The sequence below is a fragment of the Phodopus roborovskii genome, unplaced genomic scaffold (assembly GCF_943737965.1).
Source record: "Phodopus roborovskii unplaced genomic scaffold, PHOROB, whole genome shotgun sequence".
Taxonomy (NCBI): domain Eukaryota; kingdom Metazoa; phylum Chordata; class Mammalia; order Rodentia; family Cricetidae; genus Phodopus; species Phodopus roborovskii.
The window spans coordinates 6,071,752-6,098,152 of record NW_026126625.1 but is presented as its reverse complement, the minus strand read 5'-3'; the positions used below and the strand labels follow the sequence as shown (position 1 = coordinate 6,098,152).

General features: G+C 50.8%; 3 protein-coding genes across 3 annotated transcripts; 2 read left to right on the top strand and 1 right to left on the bottom strand.

Moving 5' to 3' along the window:
* Window positions 1–126: 126 nt before the first annotated feature.
* Window positions 127–17,781, top strand: Man2a2 (mannosidase alpha class 2A member 2). Its single transcript, XM_051206532.1, has 22 exons — window positions 127–285; window positions 993–1,250; window positions 1,322–1,466; window positions 1,586–1,757; window positions 1,959–2,086; window positions 2,302–2,475; window positions 2,843–3,029; window positions 5,137–5,314; window positions 5,601–5,803; window positions 5,938–6,120; window positions 6,267–6,381; window positions 6,585–6,652; window positions 6,784–6,949; window positions 7,777–8,013; window positions 8,923–9,045; window positions 9,331–9,445; window positions 9,658–9,791; window positions 10,304–10,445; window positions 12,211–12,344; window positions 14,935–15,129; window positions 15,264–15,371; window positions 16,249–17,781. Exons 1-22 carry the CDS (start codon window positions 154–156, stop codon window positions 16,399–16,401), a joined length of 3,450 nt encoding a protein of 1,149 aa, XP_051062489.1. The 5' UTR covers window positions 127–153; the 3' UTR covers window positions 16,402–17,781.
* A 3,950-nt stretch (window positions 17,782–21,731) lies between these two features.
* Hddc3 (HD domain containing 3) lies at window positions 21,732–23,337 on the bottom strand. The gene is made up of 4 exons (XM_051206540.1): window positions 23,176–23,337; window positions 22,823–22,878; window positions 22,465–22,705; window positions 21,732–22,166 (listed from the first exon to the last, which is right to left on the bottom strand). Exons 1-4 carry the CDS (start codon window positions 23,285–23,287, stop codon window positions 22,036–22,038), a joined length of 540 nt encoding a protein of 179 aa, XP_051062497.1. The 5' UTR covers window positions 23,288–23,337; the 3' UTR covers window positions 21,732–22,035.
* Window positions 23,338–24,650: 1,313 nt separating this feature from the next.
* Window positions 24,651–26,376, top strand: LOC127238123 (protein shisa-like-1a). The gene is made up of 3 exons (XM_051206582.1): window positions 24,651–24,690; window positions 25,534–25,744; window positions 26,162–26,376. Exons 1-3 carry the CDS (start codon window positions 24,651–24,653, stop codon window positions 26,355–26,357), a joined length of 447 nt encoding a protein of 148 aa, XP_051062539.1. The 3' UTR covers window positions 26,358–26,376.
* Window positions 26,377–26,401: the final 25 nt, after the last annotated feature.

Below are 26,401 nucleotides of genomic sequence, written 5' to 3'. Positions count from 1 at the left end.
TTGGTTGTTGGAAGCTCCCTTTCTTTTCACCAGTCAGGCACAAGTAGGTGCTCCTTGGGCATTCAGAGGCCATTCGATAGGAAGACCAACAGAAGGGTTTTGCATGCCAGAACCACAGATGGTGTCTCTCCTGCCAGGTTTGTGTGGGGCAGTATGAAGTTGAAAAAGCAGGTGACAGTGTGCGGGGCTGCCATCTTCTGTGTAGCAGTCTTCTCACTCTACCTGATGCTCGACCGGGTGCAGCACGACCCTGCCAGACACCAGAACGGTGGGAACTTCCCCAGGGTGAGTCAGCCACACCTTGTTCTCTCCTTCAGATGCAAGTCACACCTGGGCTTGGGCATCTCCCCAGCAGGAGAGCCGTGTCAGTCAGTATAGGATAAGAACACGTTCCTGCCCCATGGTCTTAGGGATTAGTCCAAAGCCTTGTGCATGCAGGCAGGATACATGATCTACAGCTGAGTTATGTATCCATAGCCCAGGAACACTCCTAGGCAGATCTGCCTTCTTTTTGGAGGTAGATGCCCAAGGGCTGGTGTTTGCTAAACACATTGCCCCACCACTGGGCTGTGCTCCTAGCCACGACAGGGAGTGGAAAGCAACAGTGGTGGAAGAAGAAAAGTGGCCATGTGTATAGCCACTCTGAGTTGAGTTCTTGGCAGACACTGTTAATTGACTTCAGTATTTCTTTTCCATTAAGTTGAATGCAATCCTCAGCACCATGCTTACTTGAGGCAGGAAGTACAGTCATTGAGCACAGGCAAAATGAAATGTTTGCCCTCCATGAGCTGGAGGGTGATGCTGCTTCCAAGCCAAGCGGATAGGGGTCTGCAAGAGTGATGTGTGGCCTTCATCCCCGTAGGCCCATGGTCTGACCTGGCCTAAGGAGAGTGAAATCAAGACCAGTCAGGCATCAGGTAGTGACCCCAAGCAGGAATTCTTCCTGTGACAGGGAGCTGTGAGTGATCACTTTCTGTTCTTATTTTTGGCAGAGCCAAATTTCTGTGCTGCAGAACCGGATCGAGCAGCTGGAACAGCTGTTGGAAGAAAACCATGAGATCATTAGCCACATCAAGGACTCTGTGCTGGAGCTGACAGCCAATGCAGAGGGCCCGCCAGCCCTCCTGCCCTACCATACAGCCAACGGCTCCTGGGCTGTGCTCCCAGAGCCCCGGCCCAGCTTCTTCGCTGTCTCCCCCCAAGACTGCCAGTTTGCTTTGGGGGGCAGGGGTCAGGAGCCAGAACTCCAGGTAAGAGCTGGTGCTGGCAGGGACTTCCTGTTGTTGCCCGTGGACACTGAGCCACATCTCCTCCTTGGCAGATGTTAACTGTGTTTGAGGACTTGCCGTTTGACAATGTGGATGGTGGCGCGTGGAGGCAAGGTTTTGACATCTCCTACAGCCCGAATGACTGGGACGCTGAAGACCTGCAGGTGTTTGTGGTACCCCACTCTCACAATGATCCAGGTGAAGGCCCAGCAAGCCCGGGCGTGAGGGTGGGGGGAAGGCTTTCTTATGTCAACCATAAAAAGGGATGCAGCTGAAGTATGTGGCATATTCAGGGGAACTTGTGTTGCCTCCCTCAGGCTGGATCAAGACTTTTGACAAGTACTACTTGGAACAAACCCAACACATACTTAACAGCATGGTGTCCAAGCTGCAGGAAGACCCCCGACGACGCTTTCTCTGGGCAGAAGTCTCCTTCTTTGCCAAGTGGTGGGACAACATCAGTGCCCAAAAAAAGGCAGCAGTTCGAAGGTCAGTGGTAGTTGGAAAGGCATGGGACAGTGGTTATCTGAGCCCTAGCTGGGTGGGTTGGTCTTGTCTCATTCTGTGAGTACCAAGCTTGTGAGTATTCTGTGGCTGGAGAAGGCCAATGCAGGCAGTCCCTGTCATCCTCTGGCTGCCAGAACCAAGCAAAGGGTTCCTGCCACATCCTGAGTGTGCCTTCTTCCTTAGGCTGGTGGGAAATGGGCAGCTGGAGATTGCAACAGGCGGGTGGGTGATGCCAGATGAGGCCAACTCCCATTACTTTGCCTTGGTTGACCAACTCATCGAAGGACACCAGTGGCTGGAGAGAAACCTGGGTAAGTCCACGAATGGAAGCCAGACTCTGCCCCAGACCTGGGCCTGAATGTTGTGGCAAGATGCTGTGAGGTACAGGGGTTGGTGGGGAGTTGTTCCTTTCTAGGCTCATGCAGCCTGTCTGATGGGCAAGGCAGGAGCTGGCCTCCGGGGCACTAAGAATCCAGAGACCAGTCCCTGAGGTATTCAGGGCCTTTGAAATCTGTGCTCTGCCCAGGTGCAACTCCTCGTTCTGGCTGGGCAGTGGACCCCTTTGGGTACAGCTCCACCATGCCTTACCTGCTGCGCCGTGCCAACCTGACCAGCATGCTGATTCAGAGGGTGCATTATGCCATTAAGAAGCACTTTGCTGCCACTCACAGCCTGGAGTTCATGTGGAGGCAGATGTGGGGTAAGGCCAAGTAGGGGCATGGGTGTTGTAGCTGTGGAGTCTTCACTGGGGAAGAGAAGGGTTATTAGAAACCTGCCCCTGTGGGCCCTAAGGGCAGACTGCCTGGAACAGCTCTTCTCTCCAGCTAGGAGGGTTGTGTTGACCCCTACTGGCTTCTGTGGGCACATATCCTGCAGGAGCTGTGGATTTGGGAGCCCCATGTCCTAGTCCCAGCCTGCGCATGCTCTACAGTCTTGAGTTAAACTAGAGCCTGAGTGTCTCAGGGTTGCTATGGACAACATGAATCTACACACTTGTGATGTCTGTGTCTGGCTGCTAACCCTGCCTGCCAGTGGCTGACCCTATGGGATGTCCTTCTCTTCTGCAGATACAGACTCCAGCACAGACATCTTTTGCCACATGATGCCCTTCTACAGCTACGATGTTCCACACACCTGTGGCCCTGATCCTAAGATCTGCTGCCAGTTTGATTTCAAACGTCTGCCGGGTGGGCGCATCAATTGCCCTTGGAAGGTGCCACCCCGGGCTATTACAGAGGCCAACGTGGCAGACAGGTATCTGCTGTCAGCCCTGCTTGGACAAGGTGTGGGGTGTGGGATTTTGAGCTGTGTCCCCCAGCAGTACTCAATCCTCCTGCCTTTGTCTCCTGAGAATGGGGTAACTGGTCTTTGCTACCACATCCAGCTGGTGTTGACATTTCCTCTTCAGAGGATTAGGCTGAAACCTGGCTTCTGGTCTTGGCTGAGCCATATAGGACTGCATGATGCTTGCCATACCCGGAAAGAAGGGTAGAGTCTGATGGAGAGTTTTGGTCACATATCTGCCTCCCTGGGGAATGGGAAGGGCACTTAGCTTCTTTCTCAGAATGCTTTTGCTTTCCTCGGTGACAATGTCTTCTGATGCCCTAATAGACTGGGAGGCATTCCCTGCCTCCACCCCCTTCTTTTCTTTTTGAGACAGGATCTCATATTTCAGGCTGGCTGGCTGGCCTCAAACATGCCTCCTTTTCCTGAGTGCTGGGTTACAAGCATGACTCACCACACCTGGTTTATGCCCAAATCAGGGGTGTGTGAAGCTGGGCAAGCACTCTACCAACTGAGCTACATCTCTAGCCCTAAACAGTTCTTCTCCTCCTCCTTCTCCTCCTTCTCCTCATCCTTCTCCTTCTCCTGAGATAGAATCTCACTATGTAGTTCTGGCTGTCTTGTGACTCAGTATGTAGACCAGGCTGCCCTCAAACCTGCAGAGATGTGCCTACCTTTGCTTCCCAAGTGCTGGTACTAAAGGCTTTCACCACTGTGCCTGGAACTTGCCCTAAACAGTTTTTACATTGCAATCATTTCTTGCAAACTTTCAGTTGCTATCCCTCATTTGACCCAGGTTCTCTGGGTCAGCTCCAGGTCAGACAGGTGAATCATCTGTTCACTAGGCCCAAATCCTGTTTAGACCCACCCAGTCTTGTCAGAGAGCTCTAGTCTCTGAGAAAAAAGACCTGTCCCTTCTAAAGGACCTTAAAGTTGTCATTGTGGCTAAAATTAGACCCCTACAAAAGTGTTGGTTAAGGTTGATCTAAATGTTACTTTAGCTAAAATGTTGAGAATGTGGTTAATAGCAGCAGTAGCAGTTTGTGCTTGCAATCCAAGCAAGCACTGAAAAAGCTACTTTTCTTTCTTTATTTTTCTGTTTTGGAGACAGTCTTGTCATGTAGCTCTGGCTTGCCCAGTACTCACTCTGTAGCTCAGGCTGACCTCAAACTTGCAACAGTCCTCCTACCTCAGCCTCCAGGTTTAGGTTTAGGATTACAGGCACATGATACTATACCTGGCAGGAAAAGGCCTCTAATGATATGTTGTAAGACTGTACTGGATAGATAATATGGATTAAAAAAAATAAATGTTCTCATATAGTTGAAGCAAGGCACCTTTGTGTGTATCAGGGGTTTTAGACAGAGTCTCATATAGCTGAGGCTGTCCTTGAACTTACTGTGTAGGTGAGGATGGGCTTGAACTACTGATACCCCAAAAGTGCTGGGATTACAGGCATGTGCTATCACATCCATCAGGAATTCTCTGTGTAGACCTGTCTGGCTTCAGACTTGGAACCTTCTTGCCTCAGCTTCCCAAGTACCGGGATTACAAGGATGTGCCACTGTGCCTAGCTTTTCATGGGATTTTTTTTTTCTTTTTCTTTTGTTAAGACAGGATCTCATTATGTAGTCCTGGCTGGCCTGGAACTCACTGTATAGATTAGGCTGACCTCATATATGATCTGCCTGCCTTCTGCCTCCCAGTGCTGAAGTTAAAAGCAAGTACCACCAGGCATAGTGTGCAAGAGTGTGGGCCCACATTTGTGGATGCATATCCAGATCTGTGAGTGTATATGGAGACCCAAGGTTGACATCAGAAATCTTTGCTTTCTCTCTACCTTATTCATTGAAAAAGTTTCTCAGCTGAACCCAGAGCTCATCTCTAGTATGGGCTAGTCTAGCTATGCAGCTTGCTCTGAGCCCTTCGATTACAGTCAGGCCTCTGTGTCCACTGGCATTTACATGTTTGTGGGGGTCCCAAATTGCAGTCCTCACACTTGTGTGACAAATATTTTTCCACTGAGCCACATCCCCGGCCCCTCTCACTGGGACTTCATGTTGGGCTTCTGTTACAGGGCAGCCCTGCTCCTGGACCAGTACCGGAAGAAGTCCCGGCTTTTCCGGAGCAATGTCCTCCTTGTGCCACTGGGCGATGACTTCCGATATGACAAGCCTCAGGAGTGGGATGCCCAGTTCTTCAACTACCAGCGGCTCTTTGACTTCCTCAACAGCAAGCCAGAGCTCCATGTGCAGGTGAGGGGCATGTGCAGATGGACCTGCAGCTACAATGCTGCAGCCTGGCCCTTCTGTACCAGCCCTGCTGCCGAGGGAGGGCTCCAGGTCATTCCCAATCCTAGGCAAGATTCCTGTGTGGGTCAGAATTCATTCCCAAGTTCCCCAGAAGAGCAGGACATACAGAGTTGCTGCCCTTCACTAGACAAAGTCCTCACCCCTGCCCACACCTGCAGCATTGTGGAATGGTGGCCAGAGATCCCAGGAGGCTCTGTAATTGATGGAAGCTTGTTTTGGGTCCCTACAGGCCCAGTTTGGGACCCTCTCTGAGTATTTTGATGCTCTCTATAAGAGGACAGGAGTGGAGCCTGGTGCCCGGCCTTCAGGGTTTCCTGTGCTGAGCGGGGATTTTTTCTCCTATGCTGACCGGGAGGACCACTACTGGACAGGCTATTATACTTCCCGGCCTTTCTATAAGAGCTTGGACCGAGTCCTAGAAGCCCACCTGCGGTGAGAACTGCCCACCTCCCCTTGCTGAGTTAACCTTTGAGGTGTAGGAGGGGTGGGCTATCAAGGGAGGATGCTTTCAGTGTGTGGGTAGGTTGAACATCACAGGAAGACTCTGACATTTTCCCTCTGGGTAGTGGGGCAGAGGTTCTATACAGCTTGGCTATGGCTCATGCCCGACGCTCTGGACTGTCTGGCCAGTACCCGCTGTCTGATTTTGCTCTTCTGATGGAAGCTCGGCGCACACTGGGGCTCTTCCAGCACCATGATGCCATCACCGGAACTGCAAAGGAGGCGGTGGTAGTAGACTATGGGGTCAGGTAGGAGCCACCCCACTCCCCTCACAATTTCAAAGACAGGATATGTGGGTGATTGGTGGCTGGGCTACTGAGGGCTGGTCCTGCTGGCATGGCAGACAGCCTCCCCATGACCATCTTCTCTCAGCTTTCTCTCACACCCACCACAGGCTGCTGCGGTCCTTGGTTAGCCTGAAGCAGGTCATCATCAATGCTGCTCACTATCTGGTGCTGGGCAACAAGAAGACCTACGAATTTGACCCCGGGACACCCTTCCTCCAAATGGTGAGCCCCTCCTACATCTGATTGAGAGATCTTGTGGTGTGGGTGGTCCTGCCTCAAGAGCTGCTATTGGTGGGTACTGTTCCTTCCTTCCTTGTTTTGGGGTACAAATTCCAAGCTCCAGGTAGTTGGTGGCCTGGACAGGTTAGGGTGGGGAGGAGGCTGAGCCCACTCATCATTCTTTGTTCCTGCTCACGTCATCGCAGGATGAGAGTCATTTAAGTCACGATGCCCTGCCAGAGCGCACAGTGATCCAGCTGGATTCCTCACCCAGGTGAGCCAGGCCTGGCTGGGTTCCCAGAGGCTCCCTGCAGCTCCCCGCAGTACAGGAGGCCCTTGTTCTCCCTGCTGCTTCTGTCCTGCCCCTGCAGCAAGCTCCTGGGTCAGTCAACCTTCCACCCACAGGTTTGTGGTGCTCTTTAACCCGCTGGAACAGGAGCGGCTCAGTGTGGTGTCACTGCTGGTGAACTCCCCAAGGGTGCGAGTCCTTTCAGAGGAGGGTCAGCCCCTGTCTGTGCAGATCAGTGTACACTGGGGCTCGGCCACTAACGTGCTCCCTGATGTCTACCAGGTGAGGTGGGCTCAGCCCTCCCTGCTTGTCGGTACCTCTCCTGGGGCCTCACTCCCCGTGGTTACCTGCTTCCCACTCCTCCGCTGTGCTCTGCTCTCCCCCCAGGATGGAGGCAGGTGGCTTGGAGAGAGGCATTGCCTGAAGGATAGTCACTCTTGGGATTTGAGTATCTTTAAAAGGATGGTGAGGACCCTGTGGTGATAATTATACTGCAGATGGCAACAACAGTGCCCTCAGCTGCTCAACAAGTATTTCTCGTTCACTTCATTGTGATGCGGCCTTGTACATTGCCCAGCCTGGTCTCTAATTCCTGGACACAAGCTTCTAATGATGATTCATTGTGTTGACTTACTATGTATTTCAGATATACTTCATGGCAGGCACTGCTATAAGTGCTTAAATATCCAATTCATTCAAAATTAAAAAAAAAAAAAAAAACCTGTGTAGTTCAGGTTGGGGTCAAACTTGCTGTCCTGACTGTTAGATACAATGATGTACCATCACTCCTGGCTTTCATTAAAGTCTTCCAAGTGTACCTAGTGATTCAATCCTCGTTTCACCAGAAACAGAGGTCCAGAGAGGTTAAGGGACTTGCCTAAGGTCGCTCAGAGAGTTTGTGAAGCCTGCGAAAGACCTTAGGTTCTCAGCTGAGTTGCAGAATGATACTGCAACTCAGAACCAATATCCTAGAACAGACAGGATTTTTCAAATAGAGATGTAAGGTTTCACACCGGCTTCAGAAAACTGAATGCGGAGGTCAAGGGGGAAGAGAGAAGCTGCTTGTGTGGACTGACGTTCTATGCTTCTTTCTGCCCCGGGGCCCACAGGTGTCCGTGCCCATCCGCCTGCCAGCCCTGGGCCTGAGTGTGCTGCAGCTGCAGTCAGATCTCGATGGGCCCTACACACTGCCGTCCTCCGTAAGGCTCTACCTGAATGGTGAGAAGCTGTCGGTCAGAAGGCAAGCAGCATTCCCTCTCCATGTCATGGACTCCAGCACCAGTGACTTTACCATCAGCAATCACTACATGCAGGTCTGGTTCTCCGGCCTTACTGGGCTCCTCAAGGTAAAGGGCCAGGCCAGGGGTGGTGGGGAGGGACCAGAGGAGGGAGGGCATGGGCATCAGGGAGCTTGTGTACTGCTGTTCCTGGCCCCATGTGCCTCCTATCGCCTGACTCACAGAGACTTGGATGGGAGCATTAGCAGCTCTCAAGCTAACAGCATGGCAATGCTGAGTGTGTTAATGATCTGCTACTGTGTCTGCAACTTGTAAAGAAGAGGTTTATTTCTGCTCACAGTTTGTGAGCTTTGATCCTATAGTTAGGCAGACCCATTGCTTTTGGGCCTGTAGTTAGGCAGCATGTCATGGCAGGGAACACATCTTAGTGAAGTAAATTACTTCACGACCAGCATGCAGAGGTTGGGTGCTGTGGTGCAGACCTGTAATTTCAGCAGTGAAGTGGGTAGAAGCAAGAGGAGCAGAAGGTCAAGGTCATCTTTGACTGCATAGCAAGTTTGAGGGCAACCTGAACTACATGAGATCCTTGTCTCAAAAAAGTTTAAAGAAAGTAGCCGGGCAGTGGTGGCCCACGCCTTTAATCTCAGCCCTCGGGAGGCAGAGGCAGGCACATCTCTGTGAGTTCAAGGCCAGCCTGGTCTACAGATTGAGCTCTAAGACAGAGAAACCCTGTCAAAGGGAAGAAGGAAGGAAAGAAGAAAGGAAGGGAGGACGGGAGGAAGGGAGGGAGTGAGAAAGAAAAAAAGTAGAAGGGAGGAAGGGAAGTGATAGAGTCCCACTGTCCCCAACCTCACCTAGTAGCAGCAGTCTGGGGACAAGCCCTTAACACACAGACCTTATGGAGGACCAACTGCAGCACTGGGCTTGGCTCCGTGGGGGAAGTCAGTCCATGCCCTCCCAGGGGGAGACCTGACATGCTGGTGTGGGGCCAGGGGTCAGGGCTGTGTTTTTTGACAGAGCATCCGAAGGGTGGATGAGGAGCACGAAGAGAAGATGGACATGAAGCTCTTCATCTATGGTACCCGGACATCCAAAGATAAGAGTGGTGCCTACCTCTTCCTGCCCGATGGCGAGGCTCAGGTACCTGAGATGCCCCACAGAACCTGGTGGGCCTTGTGGGTGGGGAGATCCCGGGATGTGGCATCCCTTCTGTGAGCCCTGCCTACTGTGTCCTGCCCTCCTGTTCTTGTCTTCGTCGCCTTGTGGAGGTTGGTGGGCTGTGGCCTCAACCACGGTTCTGGGCCTGGTCAGCACAGGTGGTCAGGCCGGAGCACTGGAACAAGGACTTCTGTTGCCCCCTCTGGGTTGGTACTGTTACTTTGGACTCTGTGCTGTGGGTTCAGTGGCCACTTGCTCTTTTTCCAGCCCTACGACCCCAAGAAGCCCCCTGTGCTGCGTGTCACCGAAGGCCCATTCTTCTCAGAGGTGGTTGCGTATTATGAACACTTTCACCAAGTGGTTCGACTTTACAACCTGCCAGGTGAGCCCTGCAGGAGGGGGCGGTCACAGGGAGCTGTGAGTCCCACAGTCCATCTCTATTGACAAGCAGATGTGCCATTTGACATGGGATGCTTGACCTCTTGAGGAAAAATCCAATCAACGTGCCCTGGGAGCTCCCAGGAGGAGGGCGGGGAGAAGCTTCCCTGGCATAGTCTCTCACAGTCACCCCCCTCTGGCTGCCCCTGTGTCCAGGGGTAGAGGGGTTGTCTCTGGACATGGCATTCCTGGTAGACATCAGAGACTACGTGAACAAAGAGCTGGCCCTACGCATCCACACGGACATTGACAGCAAGGGCACCTTCTTCACAGACCTCAATGGCTTTCAGGTGATTCTTGGGCTCTGAATCAGAACTCGGAATGCTTTTGGCCTCCCAATATAGGTGCTGTGGGGAGGGTGCCAAGGACTGGTGGCAGGTATGGGGCCAGTGAGATGGCTCAGTGGGTAAAGGCTCTTGGCCAGGCCTGGCAACCCGAGTTCAATTCTGGAACCCTGATAAAGGTTGAAGGCGAGGACCAATTCCAAAGAGTTCTCCACTGACGTCCACATGTGTGCTGTGGCATATATACCTGTGCACACACATTATACACATAAACACACACACACAAGAATAGCTGGGCAGTGATGGTGCACACCTTTGATCTCAGCACTTAGGAGGCAGAGGCAGGTAGATCTCCAAGTTCCAGGTCAGCCTGGGCTACACAGGGAAACCCTGTATCAAACACAAACAAAAACAACAAAAACAAAACAAAATAATAACCAGGAATGCTTTCACACTGAGAAGCTTTCAGAACACAAATCAGACACCATTCCTAGCTGGCCTTGAACTCCTCCCGACAGGTACAGCCCCGGCGGTATCTAAAGAAGTTGCCCCTGCAGGCTAACTTTTACCCCATGCCAGTCATGGCCTACATCCAAGATGCACAGAGGCGCCTCACGCTGCACACTGCACAGGCTCTGGGTGTCTCCAGCCTCAGTGATGGTGAGTAGGGAATCAGCCTACCCTTTGTTTCAGCCAGTCCATTTTGTCGACTGGGGGAAGGGCTTCCTTCTCCTCTCTCTAAGACCCCATCACCCCAAAGTTTGAGAAGGGGCGAGCCATCCACAGCTCCTGTCAGTCACACTGAAGCATCCTATCCTTTGGGGGGGGGGAGCAGTGGGTATTGAAGGGTTATTCTCAGCTGAGGGGTGCAGCTTTTTTCATTTTTATTTATTTATTTTTAATTTTGAGATAGGGTTTCTCTGTAGCCTCGGCTGTTCTGAAACTTGCTCTTTAGACCAGATTGGCCTCAAACTCATAGAGATGTGCCTGCCTCTGCCTCTGCCTCCTGAGTGCTGAGATTAAAGGCAGGACCACTACAGGGAAGGTGGTTACAGTGTAATATTTAGGAAAGGGGAAATATACATATCTCCTCCTAAAAGTCAGTAAAAGAAAGGCTGACACTCTTACTAATCAAATGAATGTCTCTAAGCCTAGCAGCATAGACATGTGACCCCAGCTCCTTGGAGGCTGAGGTAGGAGGATCCTAAATCCAAGCTCGGTCTGGGCAACTTAGTAAGACTTTGTCGTCTGTAGACTTAGCTTTGTGATGGAACACTCACAGAGTATGAGCAAAGTGTGAGGTTCCCTCCTCAGAACTGGAGAGAGTGAGACAGTTGTGAAAGCTCCCCCCCCTCCACCACCCCCACATGATCTCCATAGCCTTGGGACAAGGTGAGCAGTGATTTATGGACTCTCAGGCCCTAGAGGTCTTTCTGTCTGTGGGGTATAGAGATTGTGAGGGCTGCACTGAGTGCAGGATTAAGGCTATGCCACAATGGTGGTGAGTGTTGTGCCTGCTTCCTGTATGGGAGGAGTGTGGCTCTCCTGTCCTCTTCCAGGATTTTTTGGGGGTCTGTCTGTCTCAAAACTCCTGAATGCAGCCCATTGTCCTTGCTCAGTCAGCTGTCTTCCCCTCTGGGACATAGGGCATTAAGGAATGATTATGTTCTAAGCACAGAACCTATTTTAGGATTGGGGATAGATTCCTGTGTCTGCTTAGAGTACAAAGCCAAAGAGACTACGGAAATGAGAGTAAGGAGTATGGAGATGAAAGGGAACTGAGCCTTCTGTGGGGAAAGTTGTCGTGGGTCACTGTGGTGAAAGCCTCCCTTTCCTCATACCCATCTGTCAACTTTGCAGTGGGACCCTACCCAAGCATAGTCCAAATAGGAACAGAGGTGGTCGCCTTCTGTCTCTTACTGGAGGCTTTGCTGAGCCTCACCACAGCCTGCTTCTGACAGACAAGGCCACCCACTCCAGTCTGGACTGCTGGGCCTTCTAGCTGATGCCAGGTAGAGCAGAAACAAGAGAGCATGTGTCAGTCATGAGCCTGCCCAGCCTGAGAAAGCCCTCCTCAGATGAGGGACTCTGCAGCAGTATGGCAGACAGGCTTCTCTCAGACTTCCAGCTGCTGTTTCCTGTGTTCTGTGTGGCCTGTCCCCAAGAGGTTTTCTGCTGGTGAACCTACCATGGTCAGCACTCCCCTTTCTAGGCCTCCTGTGTCTTCACCTAGAGAAGTAAGGCCAGACATCTACACTGCTCTCCTGGTACTAGAGTCCATCTGTCATTCTCTCCTCTGAGTGACTCAGCCTGTCTGTGTCACTGGTCTTTCCCCTGAGTGCCTGAGATGGAGTGTCTGCTGTCAAGGCCTGTGTTTGCTTAGACATGGGCTTGGCAAGCTGGAGCTCACTGTTAACTTCCCTAGGCCAGCTGGAGGTGATCTTGGACCGACGGCTAATGCAGGATGACAACCGGGGTCTGGGCCAAGGGCTCAAAGACAACAAGATCACCTGCAACCGCTTCCGACTCCTGTTAGAACGGCGAACCATGAGCCGTGAGGTAAAATCTGGGCCCATTGTCTGGTGAGCTAATGTAGGTTCAGCCCTGTGGGTGGTCCTGTGCGTTCCCAAATGTAGCTGGAGGAGGGCAGAGGGCAGACAGTACAGCTTATTTCCTGCATTGAGCCAGGAGGCTATATGGCATTTGCTGACCCATCTCATGTAGCTTGGCAGTCTCTTCCCCAGCCACACCCTGTCACCTTGCCCCTGTCATGTTGTCTTCTGCCTTTGTCTTTGCTACCCTTATCTTCTGTCCTCCAGCCTGAGCATTTCCTAACCTTGACACAACCCTGCTCATCTCTTGGCTTTCTTTACCTCACCAGCCTGGTTTTTTCTCCAAACTGGCAGCCATGTTTAGGGACTTGATTTTTTCCAGCAACACAATCAGGAGCCCAAAGGTAAGGGTCAGGGAGGGCCTTGGTAGCCTAGGTTAGTTGGAGTCTGCTGCCTAGCACCCTGCAGGTGTGGCTTAGTCACTTATTCCTTATGTAGATGCTGAGCCCTTGCTGTGCTATGGGAACTAAAGGATATGGGCCAATGTGCCCTACTAGTGAGCAGGGTTGGGGAGCTGCTCTGAGTGTAAGGGTTAGGGTAGAAATGGGGTCTCCTTGGGCCTGTGGCGCCAAGGCAACGTGGGCTGAAGAGGTGAAAGATGGCTTCCTGAAACAGCGGTCACCAGGCTCAGCTTTAATGAGTGGGAACCATGCATAAAGTAGAAGGCAGCGACGACAGGTGAAAGGGAGACTAGTTGTGACTTTAGGATAGAGCAGTGCTGACCAACATGGCAGCCACCATCCACATGTGCTTGCCATTTTTTGATACTTGGCTTGAAGGCTTTGCACATGGTAGGCAAATGTCCTGTCACTAAGCTAAGTCTCCAGTTAAGTTTTTTTTGTTTTAGGTTTGTGTTGTTGTTGTTGTTGTTGGTGGTGGTGGTGTGTGTGTGTGTGTGTTTGTGTGTGGGTGTATGAGACAGGGTCTTATGTAGCTTAGGCTGCCCTCTTGATCTAGTGAGGATAACCTCAGGGTTATCTTTGGTTAACTTTTGGTTTTGGTTTCACTGTTGCCTAGGCTGGCTTTGAACTCCTGAGTTCAGGTGAGCCTCTAGTCTCAGCCTCCCAAGTAGCTAAGACTATAGACATATGCCACTATGCTCAGTTACCTGTGCCTGTTTACTTGTATTTTTGAGACAGGGTCTCATGTAGCCCAGGCTAGCCTTCATCCTCCTGCCTCTATTTCCCAAGGGTTAGAATTATAGGAGTATATCACTATGCTTAGCTTTTTTTTATTAATATGTAGCTACTCAAATGAATTAAGTTGAAATAAGTTGAGGTTGTCATTCACATTAATGACATTCTTTGGGCCAGGTGTGGTGGCATTCAGGAGATAGAGGTAGGTGGATCTCTATGAGGGTGAAGCCTGGTTAAGGCAGCTGATACTATATCATAAGATCTTGTCTCAGAACAATAAAAAATTATAGGGAGCTGAAGAGATGGCTCAGTGGTTAAGAGCACTGACTGCTCTGCCAGAGGACCTAGGTTTGGTCCTCAACACTCATGGGGAAGGCAGCTTAGAGCCATCTATAATTCCAGTTCAAGGGACATAGTGTGTTCTTCTGATCTCCTGCATATATGAAGTGTACAGACATATATGCAGGCATCCCCCCCACACACTAATAATAATCAGTTTTTTAAAAATTACATTTAAGTCCCCATTGGTTCCAGGTGGTCAGCAGCTATCTCAGAAGGCATGGCAGATGGTGTTTCTGTTATTCTAGAAAACTCCATGAGCCAGTGCTGGGCGAAAGCATGGTGGGAGGAAGGGGCAAAGCAGACTGCAGAGATCTCGAGTGCCTGGCCAGAGTCTGGAGACCATGGAAGGTCTTGAGTAGGGAGGGGTGCCATCAGGGTTTGCCCTCGGCTCTCAGGACTGCAAGCGGCAGAGTGACTATGGGAAGACAAGGTAGAGATGACAGTTTCAAGATGTTGAAACAGGAAGCCTTAGTGACGTGAACTAAGCCATGGGTAGGAAAATGAAGTTGAGTGACAGTCTGTTGAAAACATTGCAGAAGCAAAATGGAAGAGGACTGCCTGGGCTTGAAGGGTGAAGGGAGACTGTATGGGGCACTCAGAGGGTGGTGCCGACTCAGGATCAGCATACAGAAATGGAGTGGCTATGGAGAACAGTCCCATGCAAGCCTGTGAATGTGGTATCCTAGGAGCCACCTGAGTGGTCTTACCAGCTCAGGTAGACGTGAGTGTCAGGCTGGCACTGTGGATGTGGCATCTTAGTTAAAACACTGTCACTACCCAAAGACTGTCCATAGTGAAACATGTCTGTCTGTTGTCCATTCCTACATCTCGCTGTGTGGGGTGACAGCATTAATGAGAGTACATTCTTAGTACCACGACCCTCTCGAAGTTGCGTGCCATGGTAAGTAGCCACTCATGAAGGGTTGGAGGTCTGGGGCCTGGAACCAGGCAGCCAGAGTCCAGTTGAACCAGGAACGCTGTTCTGATCTGGCTTGTCCCCTCTTCACCCGTTAGCCTGGCTCTGCTCTCCCTCACCCACAGTGTGGTTCCATCTTGCAGGTCCAAGATGAGCGTTCTACCAGCTACCCATCCCTCCTCAGCCACCTGACCTCCATGTACCTCAATACACCTCCGCTCGCCTTGCCTGTGGCCAAAAAGCAGGTCACCAGCTCTACTCTGCGCTCTTTCCACCCTCTGGCTTCCTCGCTGCCCTGTGACTTCCACCTGCTCAATCTGCGCACGATCCCGGCTGAGGTAAGTGTTCCAGTGGGTGCTAAGCCTCACCGTCAGGTTCTGGCCTCCCCCCACCTCTTCCTTCTGTTTGGCCTTGCCCTCTGGGCGGAAGTGCTGCCAACCCTCCATTGCCCTTGCTCCTGACTGTCTTCCAGGACACCTCGCCTTCAGCTGATACCGCACTCATCTTGCACCGCAAGGGTTTTGACTGTGGCCTTGAGGCCAAGAACTTGGGCTTCAATTGTACCACAAGCCAAGGCAAGGTGAGCAGAGCCCAGGTGTGGGAAGCAGGGCCCCTTGCCAGGACGGTGACGCTGGGCTTTCTGCAGTAGCAGAGCTGAGAGCTTAGAGGGAGGCTAGACTGGGGCTTGGCAGTAGGATGAGAGGAGAAGGTGGGACCTCAGGGCTACCCAGGGACAGAGGGGGAGGCTGAGTGTTTTTGTATTGAGTTGGGCAAGAGCAGTTTCAGATAAGGCACGAAACTAGAAAACCAGAGGAAGGGCCTGTACTGAGCAAAGTGGGAAACGAGATATGAAAAGCTGCTGCCCCTTTCGAAGCATTAGTCATGGTGTCTGCTGGCAGTGGCTTGCTCTGGTGACTCAAGTGAACCTAGACACAGCCCTTGTTCTCAAACACAGCGTGGTGTAACAGTTCCTGCACCGAGGTGCCTGGACAGACCCCAGACTTGAGTAGATTGCACCAAAGCCCTATCAGAGGCCTGTTGCTTCTGAGAAGACTGTAGCTTCTTTAAGATCATTTCCTTCTTATTTTTTTTTATATCTGTTTATCTTATTTTTATTTTTGAGACAAGGGCTTATGTAGGTTGGATACAACCTTGCTATGAGCCAAAGCTGAGTTGAACTCCTGAGCCACCTGACTCTGCCTCCCAAGACAGTCGTGTGTCACCATCTGAGCGCTGCTTTACATGTAAGGATCTGACAGAGCACTAGGTGTGGCAGCTCACAATATAACCCCAGCACTCAGGAGACTGAAGCAGGATTGGTGTGTGTTTGAGGGCAGCCTTGATTACTGTGTGAGACCCTGTCTTAACACAAAACTAAAAGGTAGTACTTGATGTAAGAAAGAACTTAACCCAGTGTTAGCAGTGGCCGGCTCAGCCTGTCTCTTCTCTCTTCACAGCTGGTCCTGGGAAGCCTCTTCCGTGGCCTGGATGTGGTATTCCTGCAGCCAACCTCATTGACTTTGCTGTACCCTCTGGCCTCACCTTCCAATAGCACTGACATTTTCCTGGAGCCCATGGAGATTGGCACCTTCCGCCTCCGCTTGGGTTAGGTTAGGGCTTCTTGTGGCCTGAAGAGAAAGTTTATCCACAGAGACCATCTCTTTATACCAAGATCAGGTTGAACAAGCCATACTGGTATCACCTCCCATTCTGCCTCTCAGACCTGTGACAAACTGGGCTCTGCCCTTCCATTGTCTATTGCTGCGTCTGTGTTTGGGAACCACCTGTCAGTGGTAAGCAGATGCCAGTGAGACAGGGAGAGGAGGTTCTCTGGGTTGTGAGTAGGTGCCCAGCAGGGCACAGGCTCAGGCTCCCATCCTTTTCCCGAAATGGGATGTAGGAAGAGTGGAAGCAAACAGAAGAGGTCAAGGAGGCTGAGAGAACAACCCAGTGCCAGGCAACTGCAGTTATGAGCTAGCTCTAGGGGCCTATGGTGACATAGACCCCGCATGCCCTGCTGTGAGGCACAGGAGCAGGATGACTCTGGGAAAAGGGGCATGGAGACTCATTATTAGTGGAATAGAGGAGCGGAATGGGTCCCCAGCTCTCCCAAGGGCCTAAGGCTTTGCTGCTTTCTGCTCTGCCTCTGCTTTTAGTCCCACTGGGCCTGTATGCCCTGGCTAATGACTGCTGGGTGACAGGAAGGACTGAGACTCTAAATGAAGGCCAGAGAACACTTGAGGTGCCCATACCCATTCTACACTGGCCACTTGGTGATGGCAGGCGTGGGAAGTGTCTTCCCGTCTGCTGCTTTATGTCACATACCACTCTCCTCACCAGTCCCCATCACAAGGTTCCTGGCAAAGTTCCTTTCCCTAGAAAGGAAATGGAGCTTCCAAGACGCCTGTGCTTGGGCAGCTTGGGAAACTGTCATGCTGGGTCCAGTGGCAGGTGGAGGAGGTTCATCTTTGTTCCATCTGCAGAAATATTACCTTCCTGGTATGTGGGATGAAGGAGATGGAGACAAAATTAGGAGGCTGAATGCTCCGATGAGCCTTCATTTTACCTTCAGTTAGTAGAGAATTTGTCTATAAATGATGAAAAGAGGGTTGGTAAAAGTGAAACTCCACCCCTTATGAAAACTTAGTAAGCCAAGACTAGGAAGAAGCATCACTCTAGTTAAAGGTCCCCGTCATCAGTAACCTATAGCACCCAAAGAACCAAACAGCACAGACACTCTCTTGAGAGTCAGAAACTAGCCTGGGGCATGCTGTTACTAAGCAGGGTCCCCGTGTCACTAACCCCTGCAATTCAGCAGATGGCGACAAGGAAGAACCATGACTGCCACTGTTTTTAAACCATAAGCTACCTAAGAAACCAGTGTCGACTAAAGACTCAGCAAGGTGTTCTGTGAGTGGCCTGAGTGCTGTCCCTGCTCCTGTAAACACCGGTTCTTCCCAAATCAGCCCATAAAAATCAGTGTAATTCCAGCAAGAGTGGAGATTTCTTGGAATCCTGCCAGTTCTGACATCGTTTAGAGGAGTACAGGATGTGGGTATGAATGGCAGTGGTAATGTATGGCTGGTGGTCCCAAGGTGGGCAAAGGGCACTTGTCTTACAGAGTCCTCAAAGGCTTGGATTCTTCTGCCACCATGAGTTTAGTCAACATGTAGGTCAGAGAGACAGACCCAGGCACCCAGAAAGGTGCGTATGATTTCAAGTGCAGGGATGGGAGATGGAGTGTGTAATAAGTAGTTCTTTGAGACAGCTAGCTGTTAGTTAAAACTCTACCTCAGTTTCCCAAAAATTAGCTCTGATGGGAAAAAACAAAATATTATTCAAGAAACACACACACACACACACACATCACTATGTAGCTCTGACTGTCCTGGAACTCACTGTGTAGACTAAGCCAGCCTCAAAAATCACAGAGATCCCCACTTGCTTCTGCCTCTGGGACTAAAGGCATACGCCACCACACCCAGCAAGAAAATATATTTTTAAACCTGATGTAGGGAGGTTTTTTCTTAGACATAACATGAAACCTTAACAGGTAATAGGGGAAAAGAGTAAAACAGGTTTTGCCACAAAAAATAATAAAAGCATGTTATAGGAAACAGGTTAAAATACAGCTGTGCATGTGTTTGCAGTGAATGGTCACTGCAGGACAAAAGCCTGCTTTGGCTCCTCAGAGAATGTCACTCGGGTCTGCCCAGCAGTCACCCAAACACCCAGTAGTGACAGGGCTGAGTTCTTGCAGGTCCTCCAGACTACATGTAGCCCGGCTCAGGCCACATGGATTCCTAGTCATGCTTTGGTGAAAGAAATAAGGTGATGAGTAGGAAGTGCTTAGCATAGAGCCTGGGCTATAGACAACTGTAGGCAGAAGTTTCTGTCCCAACTGCCTAAACATGTTAGGAAAGAATGTGAAGCCACAGCTATAGCAAATGTTTTTGCCGGTATATGGTTTGTAGAAATGATAGGGGAGACTCTGTGGACCCTAGGAAATTAGCAGAGTAAAGGGTATTCATTGGAGGTGTTAGATGTAAAGTTTTGGGGGAGTGGTTCTTGTAGTGTATCCCAGGCTAACCCAGACTTGCCATAGAGAAGCAGTCTGGACTTGAACTTGTCATCTTCCTACCTCTGCTGCCCACATGCTGGGCTCATATGTATACACCATATGCCCTGCTGGTGTTTACATATTTAAATATTGCTTAGAGCAGTATTGTTCAGAATGTCCAGTCAGCAGAGTTGCTTCTAGAAAGTGCAGGTTTCTGTCCTGTCCTGTCCTGTCCTGTCCTGTCCTGCATAGGGCTGTTTCTTCAGTCTGTGCTGCAGTGATGTGTGGGCAGGGCCACATGTAACAGAGCACAGGAGGAAAAAGCCAACTCCTGGTGTAGCCTTTGAAGCAATCTCTGGGATCAGGGCCAAAGAATTTCCTTTGTTTTTGGGGGGTTTTATTTGTTTTGAGGTTTTTTGTTTTTGGGGCTCTTTTGTTTTCTGAGACAGGTAGCACAAGCTGGCCTCCAGCTTAAAGAGATCCTCCTGCCTCAACCTCTCAAGTGTGGAATTACAGGTGCATGCCACCATAACCTGGCTCAAATTGGACTCAGTAATGGCCCAGTGCATGCATACTATTTAAAGGCAAGCAGCAGCCCTTGTCCAGAGCTCTGTCACTGAGACCTTGCAGGTATTAGGAGAACAATCTACGGAACCAGGACACAACAAAACAACCTCAGTCACCAGAAAGGGAAGGACGTCCTCACTGACACATCCAATTGCATGAAGAGGAAAGGGCTGAGTGGCTAGCTGGGAGCACAGAGAGAAAGTATAAGGTGCTTCATCCTCTTACAGGGAGTCCAGGTTCACAGAGGGTCGGGATGTGCCTTCCCCAGGGCCTGAAGAGAAAGAAACAGGAATTCTGGACAGCAGCATCTCTAACTTCAACTGCAACTGCTTGGAACTGTCCTGGTGGCTAAGAAGCTAGGTACTTACTTTGTGAAGCTAGGTACTTACGTTCCAGCTACTCTGGGGCAGATGCAGGAGTTTAGAGCCAGCTTGAGCAACCCCATCTCAAACAAACACTAGCTGTCAAACTACACTACCTTCCCACACACACACAAAGGGGAAAATTATGTAGTGAAGGTGAGACTTGCAGTATGACTAGAGAGCTCTGAAAATTTGTGTTATCTCCTAACAAAAATGTGTGTAAAGGCAAGTTTCACACAGAGATGACGGGAGAGACTGCATCTTCCACCAGGCCCAGCAGGAAGTAAAGTCCAAATCATAACAGTTGTTAGGAGCAACTGGGTCCCCTCCAGCTCCCGACTTTGGATTCCCTGGTTAATTAGGATAGCCTGCACATAGGAAGCCCAAGGTGAGCTGGTGATGATGACTTCTTACCATGTTCAGTGTGACACATTTGAAGATTAGAGGTAATGGCAGGTGAGAAAGTCCCTTGGAGGAAGAAACACCTGGGTTTCTTGTAAGCATTGCATGCTGTAGTTTGAATATGTGTGTGCCTCTGTCATTCAGTGAAATACTATTGAGAGGGAGGACCTGTGGGAGGAGGTTCATTCATATGGGTTCCTCACCAGTGTAGGGGGATGGTGGCCATTTTAAAAGGAAAGAGGCCAGGCTTCGTGGTGCATGCCTTTAATGCCAGCACTCAGGAGGCAGAGGTAGATGGGTTTGAAGGTATAGTTCAAAGTAATGAAGCTCACTGTGCCCGGGAGATGAATTATGTCCCACCCAAAGGTTCTCCTAACCTGCCTCCTTCCTGTTTGCTCTGAACATCACTCAGAGGTCAAAAATGAACACCCAGGCTTGTCTATTAGAGATGCTAGGGGGAGGGGGAGCGGGATCAGAACAGCCAAAGATATCCACATGAGCAGCTCACCTAAAGGAGAAGCAGGAAGACTGCACACTGTGCCAAAGGCAAAGGCGAAGCAGGAAGGCCCAGCCTTGGGAGGCCAATGGCCTTAAATAGTAACGCACCAGAAGAGGGCGAAGGACTGCCCTGTAAAGTGTGCGCATGCGTTCAGGCAGCTCTCTTGCTAAGAATGGGAAATTGAAGTGCAGCTCAACTTTAGCTTCAGTGTAAAAACTATAGATTCTTGTGTGGCTGATGAGATGCCTTCAAGGAGTCTGAGCATGGTTGTGCAGTGAGTAACCCCAGCAGAGGCAGGAAGATCGTCGACCTTTGCATGTCAGCCTGAGCTGCGTGAGATCCTATCCCCCGCCCCTCAAATTAAAAAATAAGGGGCAGGCGAAGGCGAGATAGCTCGCTAGGTAAAGGCACAAGCCTGCCAGGCCCCACAAACTGAGTTCGAATTCTCGGACTCACACGATGAAAGGCAAAACCCAACTTCCACAGAATTGTGGTCTGATTGCCACACCTATATTGGGACGTTCGCACGCCCGCACACACAAACACAAAAATATAACCAAAGGAAAAAAATCAGCAGTTTATGGACACCTCCGCTTCCCCTCCCCGCCTCAAAAAGAGCTGGCGGACGCTCCTGGAGAGTTTGTCCCTCTCTACCACAACCTCCTCCAGACTCCACCCACCTCCACCGGAAGGGCAAGGCCAGGGCCACTTCCGAGCGCCCCGGAAGCTCTTGCCTCTTAGCGACCCAGGAAACGATCAATCTTTAAGCGTCAAGGTTTAGACTATGAATTACTGAGCACTCGCTGCAGTTAGTGTACGGGGGAACTTTTCACGTTACTGGGATTTCTGTTCTTCCCAGCTATAAGTGGTGGCATTCCTTACCAGTATATTTGCGCTAGGGGAACTTTCCAGATCACTGACCTATATATATCTGACCTCATAACAACCCAGCTCAGTGATAAGGACACTATGCTCCAAGAGTCATAGTTGGAAGCGAGTATCTGGGGTGCAGGCTCTTCACTCAGGAGACCAGGGGAGGAGGAACAGCAATTTAAACTTTACCCTAAGTACTTTATTTTCCATGGCTTATGAACCAAAACTTACACAATCCCAAGTCCCAACATGTAAAATAGCAAACAGACCCAAGACTTGAGGAAAGGCTCTGAGTACATGGGTATATCTGATTTCCGTACTTGGGGCTCTGCTGAAGAAAACGCAGACGTTTTTTTTGGCCTGTAATGTATGCTCCGGGTGTAGGAATGTGAGAGATGGGGAGACTCTGAAATGCTACAGTAAGAATCCCATCTTGCTGAGCCTTGCTGGAGCCATGCCATAGGACATCACCAAACACCGCTCAAAGAGTCAGCCCTCGCTCCTCGAACAGCTGCTTTAGTGCCTCTTCTAGTTGCTGGTTCGTTCCTTGAAGCCCCTTCACCACCTGTGCTGCCCACTCGAAGTACTCCTGGACTCGATGTTCTGACCATCCTGCACAAGAGTGGACAGAAATCAGCTCATGGGATGTCAAGGCCAGCTTTGGCGTTGGTTTTGCCTCTTTTCTGCAGGGCTTTTGGTACAAGGCCGTTAGATGAGTTGTGATGGGATGACCTGACAACTCTGTAAACAGCAACTTTTCCCACTTTCAGAAGTCTGTTCCAGGATTAGTTTGAGGCATTAAGACCACCCCAACCCCACCCCACCCCTTATTTCTGGAAAATTGACCAATATATGTTTTTAGAAGTTGGACATCCCTCCCCTTCCCCTTAGAGCCAGTAGTGGAGCATACCTTGAGGAGTGCAGCGATTCAGGTCCCTCAAGTTGTATAGTTTATCTGCCAGCTTCACCAGTTTGGCCCCTGGGCTGCTGTGGGGTGCCTGCTCTACCTGTTGCCTCTTTCTTTCCAATTTGGGCAGAGTCTTGTCATCTGTTACTTCCTCCACCAAGCGCCGAACCCGTGCTCCAAAGTGCAGCTCTACCTCATCCAAGGTAGTGTCTGTGTCTTCTACTGTGTCATGGAGCAGGGCCGCCTGGGGATAGGCTCCCATTCAGCCCAGTGACACTAGCCTACCAGTTAAAGGGCACCCATTGTTCAACAGTGCTTCTAATCCCCACACCAGCCTCCTGGCAGAGAAGAGTAAAGTTACCTGTAACACCACAATGTCAGTGATTCCCGCCTCATGGGTTAGGATCCGGGCCACACCTGACAGGGGCAAAGCAGAAATCAGACTAGAGGGAGTCACAATGGAGAGCCCGATGTAGCCTCTCATCAGTTGGCCTTGGAAAGCCCCTTACCCTCTCGGGATATTGACTGTGCTAAGGGGACAATCCCGTCTACTGCCCCGGGTGCAGCTTGCACGGCATAACCCATAAAAAGTGATTGACACAAAGCTTGGGACTCAGTAGGCGCTCAATAAATTGTACACCCTTTGTGTTCCGGTTCCAGTCGGTCCCCGCCCGCCACGCGCTGCGAAAACTGCTTCCCAACCGGCGCGCCCACCGATGGGGTGGTTGATGTAGGGAGTCCCTTCAGGATCTTTCCGTCGCTGCTGTCGGTGCTTCTGAGCGGCGAAGTCAGCAGCCTCCAGCAGCTGAGCTACCTCGGAGCCCATCGCGCGGGTAGCGCGGGGCACTGAAGCCCCAGAGTCCGAATAGGTCTTCTACAGCGCCCCCTGCCGCATCGGAGGCTCGGAGAATGGAGTTAATTCTAACCTGTAATTCTTTTATTCTCCACACCACACAAACCTCGCGTGTTATGCGTGTGTGCGCGTGCGTGTGGCAAGTAGAGGCGATAAGTCTCCACCAAAGTTTTGGGGACAAGGTCCATCCTTGAACTTGTAGCAGCTCAGGTATTTAGCAAGACTAGCTAGCCAACTACTTTCCACGGATTCTCCCGTCCCCGCCTCCCAAGTACAACAGGTGTAGGTTGCCACCCCAAACTTTGCACCTGACTGTTGCCTTAGTCTGAAGGCAAGTCCTTATTCTTGTGCAGCAAACACTTTACCCACTAAGCCATTACCCCAGTCTAGATGGAGTTTTTTTTTTTCAGAAGCTGAGCTCCTGGGCACAGAAAAAAAGCCTTCAGCCAGGTGGTTGTGGTACACGCCTTTAATCCCAGCATTCAGGAAGCAGAGGGAGGTGGATCTCTGAGTTCAAGGCCAGACTGGTCTACAAAGCTAGTCCAGGACAGCCGGGATATGTCTCAAAAAGAAGGGGGGGGGGGTGGGACAAAGGGAGGGAGGGAGGGAGGGAAGGGGAAAGGAAGGAAATAACCTTCTATAATCACGGTTGGTGTGTTGTACTCTGCTCCAGGCTCAAGAACATAGTATCCTGGTTCTCTGAGAACTAGCAGTCTGTGGAAGAAGAAAGCCAAACAAGAACAAAGGTGATGGCCTCAAGGAGTTCAGAGCTGGAAGATATAGGTAGCTATGGAACCATAGAGAAATCTCAGTTCATCTAGCCTGGGAGAAGAGACAACTTCTCCCAGGAGAAAAAGGCTGTCCACAACCTTCCAATGCCCAGAACATTTTCAAGGTGCTCCAAATGCAGCTCTCCCCACAGGGACTGTCCTGTTACTATGGGTATTTTGGCCCTAGTGATACGAGACACTACAGCTTGACCTTCTGGAGACTTGGATCCTAAACTAGAAGTCTTGCCTAATTGCTTCAGATTTAAGCTCCTGGGAGGCAGCACTGTTTCTACAGAAACTGTTTGCATTAATCTCTTGTACCGTAAGGGGAGCCTGCTTCAGTCCCTAGACCTCTGCTGAGGGCCTCCGAGGAGATGATGAGTCTTGCCCCTGCTGCTTCAGGAGCATAATGTTGTCTAGCTTGGGTAGGCACTGGAACAACCCTTCGTTCTTTACTGGCAGTGAGCTTTGGATCTTTTGGAGAAATACTCTGTCTTAGTGTTGGAAGCTCTAAAGTAAGAAGGGTAAGTGAGACCTGGGAATCTCCCCAACAGACTGTCTGAGAAATGGAGGTAGCCAACCACAAAGTGTATTCCAACCAAGCAGGTAGCTTTTGTGTCTGGGCTGGCAGCTGGGGAGATGAAACTCAGGGTGACATTTAATGACAGCATTCTCAGATAGACTTGGTGGTTGCCATGTTGCAGCAGTTATGGAGGGATGCTCCACAGGCTGACGGGAGGTCTTTGGGACCTAACACAGGATGAATAGAATTCCCAAGGTGTCTGCAGCAGCCTAGAAGTAGGAGAATGGGTAGACAGAAACATATTTGCATATTTGGCTTTAAGTGTTCTTTTTTTTTTTTTTTTTTTTTTTTTGTGTGTGTGGATAATGTCTGAACTTTTCTCTTGCCTGGCATTCCCGGTCCTCTGAGACGTTCCTCTCTACTGCTTAGGATATCATAGGCAGTTGGAGCCAGAGGCCTCACATTTCCCAGCAGATATAGGAATCCGGTCGCTCTCAGCTCTCATCACTCTAGAAGCCTGTGGTGGAGGAGTTGCCACCTCTGCAGAGCTCGGGACTTTGATTTCAGGCCCCTTATTGTCTGAGTCATGGCTTAGCACAAGTACTGGATTTCTAGGACTACAACTGAGGTAGAGGTGACTTCTCATGGGCCTCCAGAGAAGGAGTCCAGGGCCTTTACTGAAAGGCCTGTCTGTAGGGCTGCTGCTGCTTTTCAATTGGACAAACCTTGCCCACCCCACCGACCTCTCAGGTATAACACTTCCCCCATCCTCTGAGGGCGGATTGAGCTGGGGAAGCTGGTGGTGAGGGGCGAAGGGAGCCTTCTCCCGTCTTCTGGTAGGGACTGGGACCCCATTTTGCACTTTGGACAGGGTGAAGGGGGTGTGGGCAACATCCCTTTTCTATAGATTTCTTGCTTCTCTGCAGCACTGGCTCACCACCCACATTTGTGCCAGACCACACGGGACGCTGAAGGCCGCCGCTACCCAGGTTTCTTCTGTCCCCGCCTCTCTGATACTCCTGAAGAAGCCTACTGTTGCCATCTGCAGGCTGCTGGGGGTTCCTGCTGTACCCGAGATGAATTTGAGGCCCTGTACCAAGTAAACCTATCTTCTCTCCAGTCCCCACCCATCCTCAGGTGAGAGCTCCAGTCCCAGATCCACAGGACACTGACACGGTCCTTAAATTCTGCGGTGGGAGGTTGATAGCTTCCAGACTAGTAGAGAGGAGGTCATGTAAATCACGATTACAGCTCTGTGAAGGAGTAAAAAGTAACCAAAGCTGCTGTATATTGTGTGGGACTTAAGGGGTTTGTATGGTGTCAATAGAGGGGATTTTGTAGTCCATGGGTTACACACATTGTAGTAGGGGGTTTAGTTCTGAATCTAAACCTAGCTGCGTTCGTCTTCAAGGTACTTGCGAGCTCCCAAATTTGTATGCCAAATATGTGTATGTAGTCTATACTTATCCCGCGCTTTCTCCGACTTTCTGGGCTCCGTAACCCCTGGCTTGTCGCAGCCAGTGTACGGTCTTAATTTTCTCCTCTCTCCGACAGGGGCCCAGGCCCGCTCCTAGCACTAGGCCTTTACAGTCTACTTCTGATGGCACTGATGACCGCAGATTTCGTGCACTTCTGCCGTGGTCGGGGAAGGAGAGAAAAAAAACTAAAGTCCTGCGGCAGCCGCCTTCCCTTTCCAGCCTCTGGGGCGCGCCCTCTACGGATCCCAGTGGAACAGACTAGACGCTCCTGAAGCATCGCTGAGCCTGCGTCTGCGCAATGCAGCTGAGCACCCCG